This window comes from Sceloporus undulatus, chromosome 6 (genome assembly GCF_019175285.1).
Source record: "Sceloporus undulatus isolate JIND9_A2432 ecotype Alabama chromosome 6, SceUnd_v1.1, whole genome shotgun sequence".
NCBI lineage: Eukaryota > Metazoa > Chordata > Lepidosauria > Squamata > Phrynosomatidae > Sceloporus > Sceloporus undulatus.
The window spans coordinates 84,847,366-84,867,164 of record NC_056527.1 but is presented as its reverse complement, the minus strand read 5'-3'; the positions used below and the strand labels follow the sequence as shown (position 1 = coordinate 84,867,164).

The window sequence follows — 19,799 nt, the reverse complement described above, 5'->3', positions numbered from 1 at the left end:
ATTGGGGATGTTGGCAGATTAGGTCTATATAGACCAGAAATATCCCTCCCTCCTGCAAAGGAAATTTCTGCATAATCATAGGGCCTTATCACACGAGAGGCAAAGTGTCTAAATTGCATGGATAAAGTGGATTTAAATCCCAGGAAAATCCCACAAAAGTGGGATTGTTTTCAGACACGGGCTAATTAACCCAAAATTAGCCCATGCAGAAAGTAGGCAAAATCAGCCCCTTTTTTACTTTTGGGATTTTCCTGAAAGTAAAAAGCAGTCGATTTTGCCCACTTTCTGCACAGGTTAATGTCACGTTAATGCTCAATGTGTGTGATGTCGTCTGAAAACAATCCCACTTTTGCAGGATTTCCCCGGATTTAAACCCCGTTTTTGCATGGGATTTGGCAGTTTTTCTCCCGTGTGATAAATGCCATATTATCAGTGATGAGATCTACAGCTTCACTGTTTTCTCTTCTCATAGTAATATGAATTAATTCCCTTATCCACCAATTTTTTTTAAAAAAATATGACTGTTCCTTTAGGGAACCTTTGCACTGGGCATGTCAAATAATTCTGAGGCTTGTTTTACATTGCATTTCCCTGGGCAGGTGTATTCAGAAATACACTTGACTGCACCTGGATGTTGTAAAGAAATAGTGATATGGGTACATAGGTGGTCCCGAAGTCTCAGGGAACAGCTGTACCAAGCCAGATCTATGGGCAGGGAGGCAAACCTCAGAGTGAGTAAGTCTGTTTTTTGTCTGTGAGTTAATTTTAAAGCAGAGGTGGGCAGAATGCGGTCCATGGGCTCCATGTAGCACTTGGGACCCCATATGTGACCCCTGACGTCTCCCAATTCCCCTAAATTTAATCTTTTGGACAACTAATTTTCAGGTGAATTTTTGGCCCCCAAACTGCCTGTATATGTGGTGTTCTACTTCCTCGACCCTGCTAATAAATAAATAAAATCCAAAAACCCCAAAAGAGAAAACCATTCACAATATAGTGGTGCAGACTGCCAGCTGGGTGTGGTAGAGAAATGCCCCCATCCCCTCTGCAGTTGTGCACCCCTGCTTTAAAGCCTGGCCACCCTTTCCCCACTATTCCAAGATGACACTTAATGCTCTCTGGCTGGATATTGTATGTTGATATTTGTATGTGTGATGCAGAGAATTTACCCTTCCAATATAGCTCTGGTACATGGTTACAACAATACAAAGTGGAAAAGAAGGAAAATGACTGATTCTGGTGGCAAATCCACAATTACCTCCTGGATCTCTAGTTCTTTTTTAGTGCACAGTTTTTTTCACCCCTCTCTCTTAATTTCAGATAACAAAGACAGGACTTGAATATTAATTATCCAATTACTGTCTCCAAAATCTTTTACTATCCTTGACTTCTCTTCTACCACTGAGGGGAGTTTATTTTGCAAATATCAAGGAAAGAGGAAAGGGGAAACCTGGGCTGCTTCTGTACTGCAGAATTAATGCACTTTTGCACCACTTTAATTGACCCTGGCCCACTGCTATGGAATTCTGAGATCTGTCATTTTGTGAGATAGTTATCCTTCTCTCTCGGAGAGCTCTGGTGCCACACTGAACTACAAATCCCAGGCTTCCATAGCATGTAGCCATGACAGTTAAAACTGGTTTCAAACTCCATTAATTCTCAAGTGTAACAGCAGTCCTGGTTATCTTCTTGCTCTTTAAAAAAGAAAATGAAAAGAAATGTCTCCTTCTGGCAATACTTAATTCAGCATAATACATGCAGACAGAGTGATTCCATGCAGAAAAAGAGGTACAAGCAAAAGGAAGGCTCTTTGTTCTGAAATGAGTCAAGGAGGCGGCCTGAGGACCCCAGGGAGCGAAAAATATAATTGACTAAATTAATACAACATGCTAGGAAGTTGCTCTTCTAGCAAGTTTTACACCCGAGCGGGAGGCGGAGTGGCTTTTGGCAAGACGCAGGAGAGACGGCTCCATCGCTAATTGTTACATCTCTTCAGTAAACAGAGCCTGGAGGCCCAGCAGAGAAAATATTGCCATTTTTGGAAACTCTTGTCATGGGTAGGCAAAACAGCTCTGTAGCCATAGCTGCTGTCTAGGAACATGGAAGGCCAAACACTGAGACAGCTGTGGGAGAGGGAGGGAATGGTGACGTATTAGCCTAAACTAGCCAATTTTTTAAAGACGTCTCCCCATCATATTATACACAAAACTGGCAAGTATTTCTGGCATGGGGCCTTGTGGTTCCGTCGTCACACGCCCACAAATATTCTTCCTGTGTAATCAAGAGCCAGGATGTCTGATGAGCTGTATCAGACCTAAGCCCTGCCATACAAAACGGAGGCAAATGCTTCAGATCAGTCAGACATGCACCAAGAGCAATCCTGAGTTTTCTAGTTAATCTCCTCTATTTATTTACATTCCCTCTAACCCCATTCCTGGCTGGACAAGGAATGTGGAGCTCTTGCAAAAAGCAGTATTTATTAATTACATGCAAGATTCTCACAGGGCTATTTCCCACTGAGATGGAAAACCATGTCTGGGCTATACGCTGCAAACTGCTGGTGGTTCATGTGATTTGCAGTCCTGTTATAGAAACAAAAATCCACGGAAAACTTGAAATTACGAAGAAAGCTTTGAACTAAGACTTCTGAGTTCAAGTTTCTCTGAAGAGCAGGGAGCAGGATTAAAGTGTAGCAACAATATTGTTGCTCGGAAGGGGCAAAATGAAGGCACTGCCCCATGAGAATTATGCCCCACAATGACATTTTCCTTCAGTCCCCAAATTTCTAGCACCGGAGAGTGAGACTTTACAAAACATTCATCCCTAAAATCTTTGCATTTGCTGTGTTTGCATACCTTGGAAACTTTGTCTGCCCCTTTTCTTTAGATGACCGTATTGTATTTTTTAAATAGTTAACTGAAACTTTACATTTTTGCAATGCTACAAATTTGGGGACTAAGGTAAATTTAATGGGAACCAGAATTTTAATCAGAAGACCTGAACTTGGAAGGGCAGCTATAAGAAATTAGACAAGATCCTGAACTGTCAAATATATATAATTGAATATTAAAGTTAGGATGGTCCACACCACAGTTCTCACCATTTCTATGAATGGCTGTGAGAGCTGGACAGTGAAAAAAGCTGATAGGAAGAAAAACAAATCATTTGAGATGTGGTGCTGGCGAAGCATTCTGCAACTACTACGTTCTGCTTAAAAGACTAATACAGTGGTACCCCGGGTTACGAATTTAATTCGTTCTGCCGCCGCGTTCGTAACCCAAAAAGCTTTCGCAAGCCGAAAACCCATAGGCGCTAATGGGGAAAAGCCGCGATTTGGTGCGAAAAAGCGCCGAAAAGCACCAAAATTTCTTTCGTAACCCGAAATAACCTTCGTAACCCGGAACAGTTTTTTTCAATTGATTTTTTTTGTAACCTGGAAATTTCGTAAGGCGGCGCATTCGTATCCCGGGGTACCACTGTAAATGGGTTCTAAAACAAACCAGCCCTGAACTCTCCCTAGAAACAAAGATGACTGAAGTATGAAGTTGTCATATTTTATCTGTATCATGAGAACAAAGGACTCACTAGAAAATACTATAATGCTTGGAAAAGTTGATGGCAATATGAAAAGAGAAATACTGCATATGAGATGGATAGATTAAATCAGAAGAGCCTCTGGCATGAGTCTGCAAGTGGTGAACAGGGTACTTGAGGAAAGGATGACTTGGAGGTCTCTCATTCATAGGGTTGCCATAGGTCGAAGTCAACTTAAAAGCAGTTAACAACAACAACAACAACAACAAATACCTTATCCAGAATTCTGAAATCTGAAATACTTCAAAATCCAAAATTGTTCACATGAATTGCTGAGATAGTTACACCTTTGCTTTCTGATGGCTCAGTTTACACAAACCTTGTTTCATGCACAACATTATTAAAACCATTATGGATAAAATTGCCTTCAGGCTATGTGTGTAAGGTGTATACAAATGAATATCATGTTTACACTTGGGTCCCATCTCCAAGATATCTCCATATGTGTATACAAATATTCCAAAATCCAAAACAAAACATAACAAAAAAAAACCCCAAATAAAAACAAAATCTCAAAATAAAAAACACTTCTGGTCCCAAGCATTTCATTCTGGAGGCAAATTTCAAGTAAGGGCATACATTACTGAATTTTTAACTGTCCAACTGCAATACAACAGAGGAAAAGATTCTTCAGCTCATGGGCAAAACCCAGACCTGCAGAACTATAAAGGCAAACTCCTCCCTTTTTGCAGAGGTATGTGAAAGAACGTCCATTAGTCCTGACTGGAAACTGTGGGGTTTCCTGCCTGGTTTATCTTCTTTTTTTCTTGTTCATGAGGATGAAGGGGAGGCGATAAAGCTGTCCCCCAGCCTAAGGGCCAGAAAGGAAACTTCCAATACCTGCTTCATTAAGTGACCAAACGATGTCAGGGTGTGTGACTCTATAATCTATTCCAGCCAACAGAAGCCAAATTACTTAGTTCATAAACTTGCTAACAACTGCTTCAACAAAGCAGCATCTTTTGATGGGAAGACAGATGGATACATCTGGTGAGCCTCTCCTTGCTGAGAACCAATTACTCTGAATCTGATGCATCATCAGTTAATTAAAAACACTTTGTGGAATATTCCAAAGGTTCTAGAAAAATAAGCAGGATGTAGACTTCTTCCTGGACCCAGCAATCCTACTATTTGGGATTTTAATAGCCATGAAAAATATTCTTGCAATACTTCAAAAGGATTCCACTTTTAACTGGATTTCTCTTATTTAAAGGAAGGACATTCTTCAGATTACTTTAGCACTTCCTTCTCTCCTTACCATGTCTTTCTTGGGATGCTTCTAGAAGGATAGGTCCTAGCCCTTCCCAAACATTAATCTTTTGCTGTAAAACTATGAAAGGAATTGTGATTGACTGATTTCTTTTTTTCCTGTATGCATAATCTGCTACAATCCAACCGCACTAATGGGTATGAGGAAGATATATTGGTGGAGAACAGGGAGGTACACTGCATCTTACCAACTATTTATCAAATGTTCTGGATGTGTTTTTAGGTAGGAGGTGTTTTAAACAAGGTGTGTTTTAAGTTACAGGGAGAAAAAGTTGCTAAAATAAGGGTGACCAGAAAGATAGTTGGTTTGTTTTACAAAAATAATTTATTTCACTTGCAACATTTAATCTAGGGGCTTTTCCCCTAACATTTTGATTTTTTGATGCATGGAAGAAGGTTCTAGCAATAATTGAAAGAGTGATATAAAAAAGAAACAGGGCTATAAAATGTCAACCTCCATAAATGTCATAGTGAAATTATGCCAACTGATGATAGGTTAATTTGCTTACAATGCTGGAATGGGAAGAGGAATCATTATGTTCACCTCCTAAATAATATATCTTTCTTTTTAGAGAAGCTGTGCAGATGTTCAACATTCTGTGGTTTGTCAGCATTTACAATATGAACTTTTTGTGATTTTACAGTAATTTAGCCAATCTCCTGTCCCAGAAGATCTGGCTGGTCCCTGCTCTGATGAAATTTCAATATCACTTGAACACTTTTTTTTATTACAGAAGGAGAATCCAGCTTTCATTTGAATGGATTACTGTTAGCTCACTCTTCAGTATTGGCTTTTAATTTGTTCTTTTTAATTTTCTTTCTAATTATATAATTTAGTTATGAAATGGTGCAGATAACAGTGGTTCAGAGGCCAGAGCCCAAAATACATGGGTTGATAAAAGTGGCTTCTGGCCGCGTTGGGGTGTGTGGACTTCGCATGATGCATGCCCCCAAAGTGCTGGAAGCTGCTCTGACGCTGTGAAACTGAGCCAGAAGCTGTTGCAAAAAGAAGTCGGTTTAAACCAATTGCTGGCCAGTGTGGCTTGGGCACGCAGGTGGTAGCCTGCTTTGGGAGCAGGCCATACAGTTGCTGCAGCCCTGGTCTGAACACTGCTCAATGGTGGCCTTAGCAGCCAGAGGTTGCTCCTTCTTGCCCCTCTGCTGTGGGGTTTAGTCTGCATTTTAAAGGAGTTATCCATGGTGCTGAACTGTGTATTAAAAATTGGTTCAACACTGATTAGTTCCTTTAATGTTCAGTCCAAAATGCGGATTTACCATCTGACTGACACAGGAATCACCAGCTGCCACTGGTGGCACTGAACTTGGCTGTATCAAGAGTTAGGAGTTTCTGTTTGGTGTTTGTTCAGGTTAGAAAGAAGCGATAAAGTTCTTGTCAGCTTCCTGACTGGAGTGTCCACCAATCCTGCCTTGACATTTTTTAAAAATATAATTATTGGTTGATGTGACTCTCTAGGGTGTTTTAGTCAGAAATGTAAGGGTGAAAAATAAGTGCTTTGAAAAATCAGTAAATAAAACAGGGGACTTACCGCAGAGGAATGATAAGCTGATTAATGCAAAACAGAAACTGACCTCTTTGTAGCTCATGTGGAACAAAAACACAGATGTGACCCAATAGCTAAAGTGAATGTGAACATGGTATAATTTAGACTCAATTTTGCCTCACCTCCTGGGAACACCACGCACATTGTGGATTCACAGTTAAGCACTGTTGGCATGAATTCACTCCTCGTGTAGTACAGATATTACCACCTGAAACACAAAGAACAGAACAGCATTGGATCACCACCCCACATGGCTCTTTCATGGACGACACTGGTGGCAAAGCACACTGGTGACAAAGAGTGCTGCCCTGTAACACACACACACACACCCATTTGAAGTAGGTGGCCTTTGAAATAAGTGGCAATCCATACTGGTTCTGTCTGTTAGTATTCTGCCACTTTCTTCCTGAGCTCCTTCAACAGTAATTAAGAATGCACTTCATTTTCATAAAAACCCTGCCCTCACAGTCATCATACTCAAGAGCATCTAGTTTTCCACACTTTCTCCAATGTAAGGGATCCTAGATTTATCAACCATTGCCAGATCTGGGGAGGATAAAGATGGTTTTCTAAACATGTTAAAGCATTTAACAAGAAACCATGCATTTTCATACACAGGTAGACAATGTGCAAAGATGGCATAGCAATTCATTTAGTTTTTGTGTGTGTCTCATCCTTATCCTAATGCAATAGGCTGTTTAGGAGCACAGTACCAACGTGAAGCCTAACTTCCCCATGATATCTAGAGCAAAATTAAGATCTTAAAAACATTTTAGAAATGAAAACTCAATTATGTTCATATTCCTAGATGCTGAAGCCTAACTCCAACTGCTAGTTTAAGGGTGTATCTATACTGTAGAAATAATGCAGTTTTATACCATTTTAGGTGCTGTAGTTCTAGCCTATGGAATCCTGGGATTTTGTGGCTTTACAAGGTCTTCAGCCTTCTCTGCCAAAGAGTGTTGGTGCTTCACAAAACTACAAATCACAGGATTCTGTGGGATGAAGTTATAGCAGCTAAAGTGGTGTCAAATGGCTTTATATCTACAGTGTTGATGCACCCCAAATTAATAAAGACCCACTGAATTGACTGCTGGATGGTAAAACATTTATATAAAGCCTATTGATTTAATGGGTTACTCTAACCAGGATTAGCAACTGGATTCAATCCTAAGTGTCCATGCATCAACCTGCATTTCAAATTTTAAAATTCAGGCTCTAAACATGTGATATCTGGGTTCTATGATGTGAACAGATTTCCTCACTAAGGAATGGGTTTAATGTGTGCGCATGTCCATATTCAAATGCTAGTGATAATTATTTTCACATGTAATATAATTCCTGTCATTAAACATTAAACAAACCTAAAGTATGGTTGCATAGTATGATAAAGATGACAGATTTCAGAATAATTTTTTTAGACAAGCGTGTTGTTTGGTAATAATTCAACAACAGCTTTAATTTGGTAACAGCTCAAAAGAGCCTACTTTTTCTCACCCCGTCTCCAAATCTTAAGTGGAAGCAAGCACTTTAAATATTAATTCCTGATCCAGAATAAAAATAACCCGAGCTGTAAATTATAGTGAAACCTTTACATGCTTTTAATTTTACAAGACTGATCTGTAAACATACCTAGGCGTTTAAAAAGCACAAACTAAATACTGTGTACTGAAAGTTTACATGGCCAGATTCCAGTATAGCTGAAACTATGCATTCCTCAGGGGATTATCAGCAATATCTGGACAGCAATGCAGAAAGCAAGCAATGTATTCACATAGCCAAATATTTCTTATCTTAATGATGCCCTTCAGCTAAAGAAAAAAGACACTAACTTTGAGCAACCTGACACATTACATGGCAGGGACCCACTGTATACAACTGATTATACAGTGACTAGAGTCTTGCCTAAATTTATATTGAATGTGTGCTTTCTTAATATACACATTATCTCATCTCAGAAGCCTGGGAAGCACTGATGTAGGAAGCAGTGTGATATGGCTGGTTTTACCTCTTTGTTTGACTGTCAAACCAATAAATTCATGAAGTCACTCACTACAGTCGGCACAGTTCACAGGTAAGAAAGGAGCATTAGCCAAAGGAGGGGCCAAGCTAGACATGACTTTGAAGACATAACTGGAAATTACATTTTTTTTGTCTCACTGGTGTACTTGGTTTAAAACTATGACATCTTTTGTTTAAGAGATCACTATTCTGCGATAACTTTAACCCGTCCCCCTCACTATAGCTTCAATCTAGGTTGGACCCCTTGGGTCTGTAGTTTTTATTTTGCTGGATCACTAGTGATGTGCACTTCTGTGGACAGGATTTGAGGGTTTAGTTTTGTTTGGGGAAGCATTTGGACACAATAAATGTGCATTTTTCTTATACATTGTTTATTAAGCATCTAAATGAAAGCGTTTATCAGACAATCTTAGTGAAACCAGAAAAACCCCAGTTTTGGAGAGGTACTGTTCCATTTTTGGCAGTACAACTTTGATGAGGCAGTAGGAACAACTCATAAACTGATGTGTCACTAGATTGGGATTTACACTGGTGCATGAGGCATTGGATTGTCCTGTTAGTAAAGAACTAAGACATAAATGAACTGCTGCTTATGTAAGAGTTAATGATTCCTAGAGAGAAACTGTCACTGACACATGGCATAGGTAACAAAGAATGCTTTGTGTTTGCCCCCTCCCTTTTTTTTATTTGATTTTTCTGTTTAGTGTTTAGAAATTTGTATAGCTGACCTATCTGCTTTTTTTAAAGTACCTGTGGGAATCGGGCATATTCTGCAGCATCGATACAGCACTGAAATAACTGGCACAAGAAAAAAGCTAGAGCACTCCTGTTGTACAAGTTGTGACTCTAAATTTGTAAAGTAAACGGACCAATCTTTTGTGGATCAATTTTGCAGCCAGTGACCATACACTGTCAAGGTTGACCCAACAGATTTTTCTACCTGAGGTAAACAATAAAGGGATATTTACTCTCATTTTATATACAGAAACTAACTAAACTGATAGATACAGTGGTGGCTGTATCCTCTGTCCCATGTAAGGATAATAAACCATCTGCGTTCTCCAACACCTCTGTGCTGCTCCTTCCACCTGAAGCGGCTGCCTCACACTGCTTATGCCAGGGTTGGGCCTAAATAATGCCTATAAGGATTAGCACAACAGGTTTCAGACAGTCTTAATTCAAGGTGGATGAAGCACACAGCACTCACAAGTCTTAGGTAGGCCCTTATTCCCTCTCTGTAATTTCTTTCTTTCTGATGCATGCAATTGCACCCCCTCTCTAATAACCATATCCGTCTGCTGACTCACAGGCTGTGGCTTCTGCAGGTCCTACAGGCTGAGGATTACGCATCTCTGAGAAACTGTTGTTTAAATGCCCTGGGTTATTATTAACTCTATACAGTCTTGTCAGTGGAAGCCTGCTTTCCCCTGTTCTCTGCGGTGTTTCCGTTTTTTCCTGATATGTGGTTTTCAGAAAGGTTGGCCACTAGTTTCTGCAGAGATCTGTCTCCTGCATTCTCATCCCACCCCACTCCCAATCTCCTTTCCCATAGCTGAAGACATGATAAATGGGTGTGTGTGTCTCTTTTTCTTATCAGGAGATAGCATGGGATCCGTTTTCCTTTTTCTTGTTTTAGTCACAAATATGATGACAGGAAACAATTTAAAAGATAAAAAAGTGGTAAGGAAGACATCTAGATGGGGGTGGAAACAGGAGATAGTCAAGAAACAAGGGATAGAGTGGGAAGAGGCAGCCATAAGGAGACAGTAACGCTTCTCTTATACAGTAGTCCATAAGACATATCCAAAGGTAGCCATGTTGGCCATTTAGCAAAGTATAATAACATCCAAAATCCACAAAACAATGATATCTTTATTGGGCACAAAATACAAGTTGCAAGCTTTTGAGACTCTGCAGGCTTCTTCATTAGGCAAAGGTGTTAATCACACAAGAGAAAAAAAAATATGACAATGTTAGTCACAAGCTGAATTTTATCAAAATGTAGCTGTCCCCAGTTCAAGAGGTATCAGAGGGACATTCATGCAGTCCTTCCTCCTTCTGTCCATGTGGGTACTCCAGGAGATAAAATTTAAGTTCCATTAGAAGAGATGGTGCTCATGAGATCCCAGTTGACTCCAAACTTTGTGAAGCTACAAGCTACTTTGTTAGGCAGAAGAAGCCAGTGGAGCTTCAAAAGCTTGCAAGCTGTATTTTGTTCATTTTGGTTGGCCCAATAAAGGTAGCACTGTTTTGTAGATTTTAGATGTTATAATCCACAAGCACTATAAGATTGTGGGCATAATCCACTTCCCACCGAAGTCAAAGGCAATTGTGTGTGTGTGTGTGTGTGTGTGTGTGTGTGAGAGAGAGAGAGAGAGAGAGAGAGAGAAGACTGTACCAGACTGTACCATTGCTACAGAGGGTAACATAATCTCCGCTCATCCAGATAAATGCTACCTAAAAAGCTCCATAACCACCCCATTAGGTTTCAAAACTGTGAGAAAGGAGAGAAAAGGAATGGAAAGGGAGGAGTCTCCAGAAATATAACTTCTACACCAGAGAGAAGATTTTGCCTGGAGTTCTCAAATGCAAAACAGCTCCAGTTATTGCCACAGACTGAGTTACAGCACCATCAAGGTGGAAATATTTGAAAAATAAGGTGAACTCTGCGCTCCGCTAGTCCATGTCCTAATTGAGCAGAAATCCAGCTAGATCCACATCGGGTATTTCCCTGCTTCCCTTTTCTCTGTAATATGAAGTGACATTTTCCAGTCACCTGGTGGTGAAAACACACAAGAATCATATTCTTCCAAATCACTCATTCCAACCAAAACAAAATATCAAAATACCCTGATGTCGGAAATTAATGTGTAATTAGCCAAAAAGGCTAATTTGGAATCTTTCTTCCTGGTTTTCTGTGAGAAGTGTGTGGGTGGGTTGCATTATTAATGTTTTTTCATAAAAGTCACATTACCATAAGTCCCTATGTGGAAACTATCACCAACAAATCTAGGCTCCCAAAATGTCAAATGTTTTGGCTCTTTCTCCCAACTTTGTTTTGGTGAGCAATCTTCCCTGACCCACTTGACCTCCCTTTCTCTGCTGTTCCATTGGAGTTGTGTGATGCCTTTCAACACTTTTATCTGCTCCCAGTGGCTAGGGCTCGTGTCACCCCAGTGTGGCACCCCATGTTGTCACTCCCAGGCAAGCAGCCATCCTACATTTCCAGTGAGTGGGAGCTGCTGGTAGAAGGAAGGATTCAGTCGTTTACCTTCCTCTGCCCATGGAGAAAAGATGGGGTGGGGTGCAAGGGGATCTGGACCAGGGACCCCAGGGTTACCCCCCACCCAATCTTATAGAAAAGGGGAGGAAGTGGTGGAAGAAGAGAATGCTGCCATCACCACTGCAGCAGCTCCACCCAGCCTGATGTCCTAAAACTGCCTCCTGCAGGCAGTGTCAGGGGGGGGAGAATGGGACGGGGAGAGAGTGCAACAGTAGGCAGGGAGACGTGTTTGCCATCTGCTCTACCCTTCTTGATTCCTGTGCTGCTCTCTTGGCACACACACCAGCTACTCTCCTCCACCAGCCAGGGCACCTCTGCTGTCCATTTGTGCAACCATTTGTGCTGGTGGAAGAGGCTGGCCAGGTGATCTTGGGATGGATGGTGAGTGATTGCCCCAAAGGATGTTCATCCCTCTCTGAGGTGTCACCCAGTACGGTCTATTCCCCACACCCCCTAGTGATGCCCCTGCCTGGTTTGACTAGGCCAGTGATCCAAACTTTGGTCCTTCAGATGTTTTGGACTTCATTTCCCAGAATTCCTGACTGTTGGCCTAGCTGGCTGGGGCTTCTGGGAGCTGAAGTCCAAAATACCTGGAGGACCAAAGTTTGGATATTGCTGGACTATACCATTGCCTGACATCTTCCTCCTTTCCCAAACTTGTCTATCCAAAGGAGACTGTAAGCCCTTTGAGGGTAGATACTGAACCCTTATGTTCTGTACACAGGTGACACTACACGTAATTGATGCTGACAAACCACATTACCTCCTTCACTATGAAATACAATTATTTAGCATATTTTGATACCACCTTTCCATAGGATTTTAGTGTGGCATTATGTTTCCTGTATTTCATTGTATTCTGTCAACAACAATCCTGTGAGGTATATTAGGCTGTAAGATACATCTGATTTCACATAGATATAAAACTACAGAGGGAGAACTTGTGTTTATATATATATATTTAAAAAGAATCCTTACCCATAGAAAATTAGAAAACAGAAAAGGTTCTTGCTTAGCTGTTTACAGGTTTTTTTTAAAAAAAATGTGTAGGCAATGTTATTTTATTCATTTAAATCAAGGAACATTTAAATGCATTAGCCACCTCGTGTCAGTGAAACAACCCTGGGATGGATTTACTAGCTCTGCAGTGAATAGAACAACCAAAATGAATTATGCCATTTGACTGAACAGTAAAGGAAAGAATGATTATTCAAAGCAAGAGCTGCACATCTGGAGTCAAACCAGATGAGACAGAGCTGTGATTCAACTGTCCACCCCATCCACATATAGAGCAGATCTTGTTTTCATGGTAATATGAACATGCAAAAGAGGAGGGCTGAACCCGCATCTCCCAGCCCACCCCCAAGAATTGGGTAACTCAGCTTGTAGCAGTCAGGCACAGCTGTCTGGCACTTTGAAAAGAAGCTCTGGAGCAGGGACGTAGCCAGGATTTTAGGAAGGGGGGGGTCCAGACTAAGTGCCACCATTATAATGGGGCTTGGGCGCAGCGGTGCAGCAGCATGCACCATTCATTTTTCAAATGGAAGGGGGGCCCGGACTCCAAGAACCCCCCCCCCTTGGCTACGTCCCTGTCTGGAAGATCATTTTGTTGCAGGTTCTATTTGTACTGTAATTCAGAGCAGAAGCCTTTAACAGAATGGAATGTTTCTTGTTCACCATATGTTTCTGTACAATGATTTGTTTGCACAAACACATATAAGCCAGTCATAATGTAAGAGACATATAAAGTGTCAGCCACTACCATTTCTATTATTGCTGAGTTCCTTCAGAGCAGTCATGAAGGGGGCTCTGAATTTGATTGAAACAGGGGCAGGACGTGTGAGTAATTTGGGAAATCCTTTACATGCAATCTTTCAGGGCAAGAGTACTATAGAGGAATGGCTGTAACTTAGTGGTAGACCACGTGTGTTGCATGCAGAATGTCCTTGGTTCAGTGTCTGGTGCCTCCAGTTAAAAGGATCCAGTGGCAAGTGACATGAAAGGAGAGCTACAGCCACACAGTGAACATGCTGGATAAGAGGGACAATCTGACCTGGAACAAGGCAGTTTCTTTTGTTACTTGTGTTTATCCACTAAAACTGATCTGAATCCAGATTTGAAGTGCCTTAGGCAGAATGCTAGGTAAACTCCCCACTAATAAGATGATGTTTCACCCATGGTTCAATGCCAGTGTGTGGTTCCTGGTCAGGCAACAAGGGCAGTCTCCCTATTGCTACTACCCTAATCTGGCCCACTACCCTCAGTTGTTGTGGAGGATCCTAATACTATTTTCAGTAAGGTAAGGTTAACTGGCATCCCATTTAGCTTCCACATGTCAAATGAGAGGTGTGCCATCTCACCCACTGCTTGGGGAGGCACTGCCAGGCAAGATGACAAATAACTGCAGTTGCACAAATAGCACTTGGTATTAGCAGTGTCAGTAGTCGCTATCATTGTAGTAACAAATCCTTTCCGAGTTTCAATCTGAATATTAAAGGAAACATCCAAAGTGCTGAACTGATTTGGAGATTCAGCTCCTTTGAAGTCTGTAGCAGACTCACAAACCCACCAACCTGGGATTAGCCACAACTCAGCAATACTGGTGCTTGGTTAGAGCAGGTGGCAATGGCACAGAAGCTCATGTCATGAGACTGTAGAAAAGGAAGGTGCTGCCCCTTTACATTGCCCTTAGTGCCTCTGTCAACACTACAGCATAGCACTGGAGAGTGATGACAAAAGGACAGGTCAGCCTCTTGTTGCATCCCTGATGCTCCTCATGACAGCAGCCACCCAGCACACTTTTCAGCGAGAGACAGCAGGAATTTATATGCTCCTCACAGTTCACAAGGAAGCATCAAGAGTGGTGAGCAGTGAGCTAGAAATCTGAGGACTAAAAGAAAATTTCCTATGGGTTGGCAAAGTTCTTGCGGGGGAGGCAATGCCCTCATCTGTAGCTAAAAGTACCTCCAGTACTTGACATTTCAATGGAGGTCGCCCAGTGGGTTCTCATGGCCGAGTGGGCATTCAAACCACTACAAAACAAAATAAGGAGAAGGACATTGCTCTCATATCCAGCTGTAGCTGGCCTTTTTAGAGGGAGGATGTTGGGCTAAAAGTGTCTTGTGTCCAATCTACAATGCGACAATTGAATGAAACAATTAATGGAAGGTAAAGAAGTCTACAGGCCTAGGCAGAATAGTCTGATAGTGACAGAGTATGGGAGATGCGATCCAAAAAAATGGAAAGTCACACCCAAGTTTCAGAAGAAAGAGAACCAAATTTGGAAGCGGGAGTGGGACTATCTGCATAAACATACTCAATTTCAAAACCGCAGCCAAGTTGGAAGGCATGGAGCTCCTTCATAAACTGAGCCTAGTGTATTTATTATATTCTATTAGAGTTGCATCCTAGGTTTTGATCAACAGGTCTTCACAGTGGATTAATGCAACATATCCATATAGTATTGGTTGCTTTTTAGTTTTTGCTGCTCTACAATTCTCATTATTGATTAGCCCTAATTACTTGTTGATAGTTCTGCCATAGCCTATTCCTTTCAGTATCTTATAACTACCCCTTCCCTATCATTTTTTATCAGATGCAAAAAAAAAAAAAAAAAAAAAAAACCAACCAGCAATTTACAATGCGCTTCTGCTGGATTTAAAACACTGTTCCTAGTAATAGTTGGATGTCCTGAAACAATGCTTTCTCTAAGGATCTCACCTCATTCTTTGCCATCTGGATACCTCTGTTCCCACTGAAGTCTTCTAATATCCCAGCAGGAGCCATAACCCAGGAAAAAACCCTGGTGCTGTTCTGCTTGAGCTGGCTTCTCTGCCATTTATGGTCTGGAAACCTAACGCAGGGCTAAATTAATAGTCTTTCCAGCAATACAGAGTTACCTATATTCCAAAGACTTTTTAATTGTACTTTGAAAACACACCCTTCCTATACGAAGATGGTTTTTTTAAAGACTGGCTTTGTTTCAAGTGATAAGAACAGACCCTGGGTAAATACACAGTAGTGCTGCAATCCTACTCAATTTGCTTTGCTACTGATCTCACTATGGTCCAGTAACACACTTTCTCACACTCGCTGCCTAAGATTTCCACCCGCTTTCCTCAAATCTCTGGTCGGTACTTGTTTTTATTATTTTTTAATTTTCCTTCTAACCAAAGGGGGGAAAATAGAGAATGCTAATCCACTTTCTCCTAACTGGAAACACGGTTGCACTGCCAATGTTTTCAGTGTTGAGTGACAGGAAAATGCAGGTACTCTCCCCTCCATCTAAATGTTAAAGTTCTGAGTAACATGGTAGGCCAAAATTCAGGGAATACTGGAGGATGACCATTGAGACCAGCATTCGAATCCCAGCTCAGCCATGGAACCTCATAGTGGCCTTAGGCAAGTCACACTCTCTCAGCCTCATAGGATGGCAATGGCAAACCCATGCCAAGAAAAAACCCTGATAGGGCCAAAAGTCAGAAATGACTTGAAGATCCACAACAACAGATCAGTTAGGGAAACAATTTAGCATATAAACACAACAACAGCAGCGCAGGAAACCAATTTAGCATAAACATTGGAATGAGGTCTAGAAACACCATTCTTAAAGACAAAAAAAATCAAGCTGAAATTCTACAAAGATGAAGGATAGTGGCATCATGCTAAGTTCAAAAGGGAAATACAAGGCAATATACCCTTACACACAGAAGGTCTCTAAACTAAGTGAGAAAGACTGACCAGGAAAGCCTGGACTAACCAAAAAGGCTAACCAAGAAACTTTCTATCTTCTTTAAATGGACATGTATTTGAATTATGGACATTCTCTTATCAATTTCTGATTGTTCCCTTGACAATTTCTTTTAGTTTTAGAGACGGAATATCTTACGTCATTGCTACTTTTCAATATCTTTGCTGCATGATCATTTTCTAGATGATTTATAGAGTTTCATTATTCCACTGGATGTTTAAATTGTATCATTGTAATAAGCACATGCAGTGTATGAGTTTAATGTGTTTTTGCATCAATAGTTTTTTGTGGGCTTTTCAGGCTATGAGGCCATGTTCTAGGAATGTCAGGAATAAACGTTTCTAGAACACAGCCTCATAGCCCGAAAAACCCACAAAAAGCTATGCATTCCGGCCATGAAAGCCTTCGACCTCACTTTTGAATCAATGTTAAATAAGAATTCACAGGTACCAGACTTTCCTGGTTAGTTTTTTTTTATCCTGCAAAGTTCACCTTAGTTGTTGTTGTTGCGTGCCTTCAAGTCATTTCTGACTTATGGCGACCCTAAGGCCTATCATGGGGTTTTCTTGGCAAGATTTGTTCAGAAAGGGTTTGCCACAGACATCCTCTGAGGCTGAGAGACTGTGACTTGCCCAAGGTCACTCAGTGGGTTTCATGGCTAAGCAGGGATATGAACTCTGGTCTCCAGAGTCATAGTCCAACATGTTCACCTTACAGTCTCCATAAGTCGGGAAAGACTTGAAGGCACACAACATGTATGCATCCTAAGAGGCCAGAAGCCATGCCAAAGCCATGCTCCAGTCCTAAGGAACGGAGCACAGCTTTGGCACAGCTTCTGAATTCTTACTGTGTGTCATTTAGACATCATACCTCCAAAGTGACTCGAAGCAGCTTTATTTTGGCTTGTCTGTTTGGGCCCCCAGTTCCCAGGATTCCCTAGCACTGAGCCAAGGCAGTTAAAGCAGTCTCAAACTGGATTATTTCTCTAGTGTGTGTTTTGGACCATTGACACAAAACCTTATTAAACTCATTAGCTGCTTGTGTTTATTACAGTTAACATCCAGCGGCATAATGAAACTAGATAAACCATCTAGAAAAAGGATCCATCTAGAAAAAGGTAAAGTGCAAACTTTACAGCGCTCTATGAATAAATGTTAATAATAATAATAATAAATCAATAAAATACAAATCAAGAAAGAAAGAAAAGTAACCAAGGGAGGCATCGCTGTGCAGAAGAACACAACTGTGTGCAAGGTCCAAAACACACTGCAGAAATAATCCAGTCTGAGACTGCTTTTAACTGCTATCGCTGAATGCTAGGGAATTCTGGGAATTGCAGTTTATTGTGGCCCCAGAGCTTTCTGACAGAGGAGGCTAAAGTGTCTCACAAACACTACAGTTCTCAGGATTCCCTTGCATTGAGCCTGGGCAGTTCAAGTGGTCTCAAACTGGATTATTTCTGCAGTGTGTTTTGTGGAGCCATTAAAGTGGAGCACCACTTACCCCAACAGCTGGCAGCAAAGAGGAGCAAAGAGAGAGGGAAGGAGGAGAGAGTGCCCATGTTTTCTTGCCCAGAGGAGCCCTGGCCTCGGGCTTTGAGGAAAGTTTCCTTAGCTTATGCGCACAGAGAGTCGAGTGGCTGGGCTTTCCCTCTGACAGAAAGAGGGGTGTGTGGTTGTGGTTGTGAGAAACCAGCTGTGAGGGGAAGGAGCCCTCCTCCTGGCGTGTCTGTGCCTGCCTCTCTCCAAAAGCTCAGCCCTGGTCGCCTCCCCTCCCTGGAGCTCCATGGGAAGGAAGGAATTAGGAAAGAAAGAAAGAAAGAAAGAAAGAAAGAAAGAAAGAAAGACCAGCTCCTTCATATGACCTCTGGGGCAGACTTTCCCCCCTCACTGCTAGAGAGTCTTTTCCCTTTGCCACAGACTGCCCCCTGTTATTTGTTTTTGGCTTTTATTTTCTTTCCAAAGAGAGCCAGCGTTGTGTGGTGTGCTTTCAACGTTGGTGGACTGCAGCTGAGTCCACACTGGAGAAATAATCCGCTTTGGCACCACTTTGAAGTGCCATGGCTCCATGCTAGGGAATTCTGAGAACACTACCATTCTCAGAATTCCCTAGCATGGAGCCATGGCACTTCAAAGTGGTGCCAAACCAGATTATTTTTCCAGTGTGGACACAGTTTATGACTCTGCAGACTATGGCTGTATCCACACTGCAGAAATAATCCAGTTTGACACCACTTTACCTGCCCTGACTCAATGCTAGGGAATACTGGGAACTGTACTTTTGTGAGACATTTTGCTTTCTCTGTCAGAGAGCTCTGGTGTCACAACAAACTACAGTTCCTCGAATTCCATAGCGTTGAGCCATTGCAGTTAAAGGCTGCAATCCCATGGCAATTAAAGTGATGTCAAAACCGATTATTTCTGCAGTGTGAATGCAGCCTGTGACTCTGGAAACCAGGGTTTGAAAAATGGCTATGGGTGAAAAATTACTGGTCACACTCTCTCAGCCTCAGAGTATGGCAAAGGCACCCCCCAGCAAACAAATCTTGCCAAGAAAATCCCATAATAGCATGGAAACGGATCTTGTAGCACCTTTGAGATTAACTGAAAGAGAGAACCTTCTAGCATGAACTTTCATAGACTGGAGACTATTGCATCTGAGGAAGTAGGCTCGAGTGTATGAATGCCAAAGTGAGCAGGCCTCCTCCTTTTCCAGGACATGTCCTCCATTTTGACCCTCTGTCCAGGTGGAATTCCAAAATGTCCTCCATTTTGAGCATGACTAAGAAGCACAAATTTACATGGGATGTTAGTGTTTTCAGCTTTTATTTTGGAATGTGCCACATTTTTCTTGAATGTCCTACATTTTGTGGTGCCTTGTCCTCCATTGTGCTTAGGGCGTCTGATCACCCCGAGAAAAGTTCATGCTCCCAGCTTCTTTCTTTCAGTTAGTCTCAAAGGTGCTACAAGATCTCTTTGCAGACTGATTTTTCAGGCCCCAAGATAGGTTCGCCTTAGGGTCACTGTAAGTCAGAAACAACTTGAAGGCACAAGCAGCAACAACAACAATTTCTTTCCAAAGGCAAGACGATGACTTCTAACCCCTTCCCTCATGCTCTGGGCTAGAAACAAGCAGGAAAGGAGAGGGCTTTTCTCTTCCCCTTCTGAACAAGGAGACAGTGTTTTGTTCAAGTCTCGTGTTGATAGTTAAGTAAGAAATATTACAACTCTTCCTCATCCCCATTTAAACTTTTTTGGCTTTGCTCCCCTTTCTGGGATTCAGGACAGAGCACTCTTGTTTGAAGAAAAGGGAGGGACAA

General features: G+C 41.6%; 1 protein-coding gene across 2 annotated transcripts in view; it reads right to left on the bottom strand.

The window, feature by feature from the left end:
• Positions 1-18,149, bottom strand: part of ITGB3 (integrin subunit beta 3) — a 58,396-nt gene extending 40,247 nt beyond the window's left edge. The window contains exons 1-2 of one of the 2 annotated variants that reach the window (XM_042475539.1): positions 17,984-18,140; positions 6,548-6,633 (exon numbers count right to left, since the gene is read on the bottom strand). In XM_042475539.1, the coding sequence (XP_042331473.1) occupies positions 6,548-6,633; positions 17,984-18,041 (144 nt within the window). In that variant the 5' untranslated portion in view covers positions 18,042-18,140. Of the gene's footprint in view, positions 1-6,547; positions 6,634-17,983 lie in introns of both variants that reach the window. The other variant, XM_042475540.1, reaches the window with a different exon arrangement.
• Positions 18,150-19,799: the final 1,650 nt, after the last annotated feature.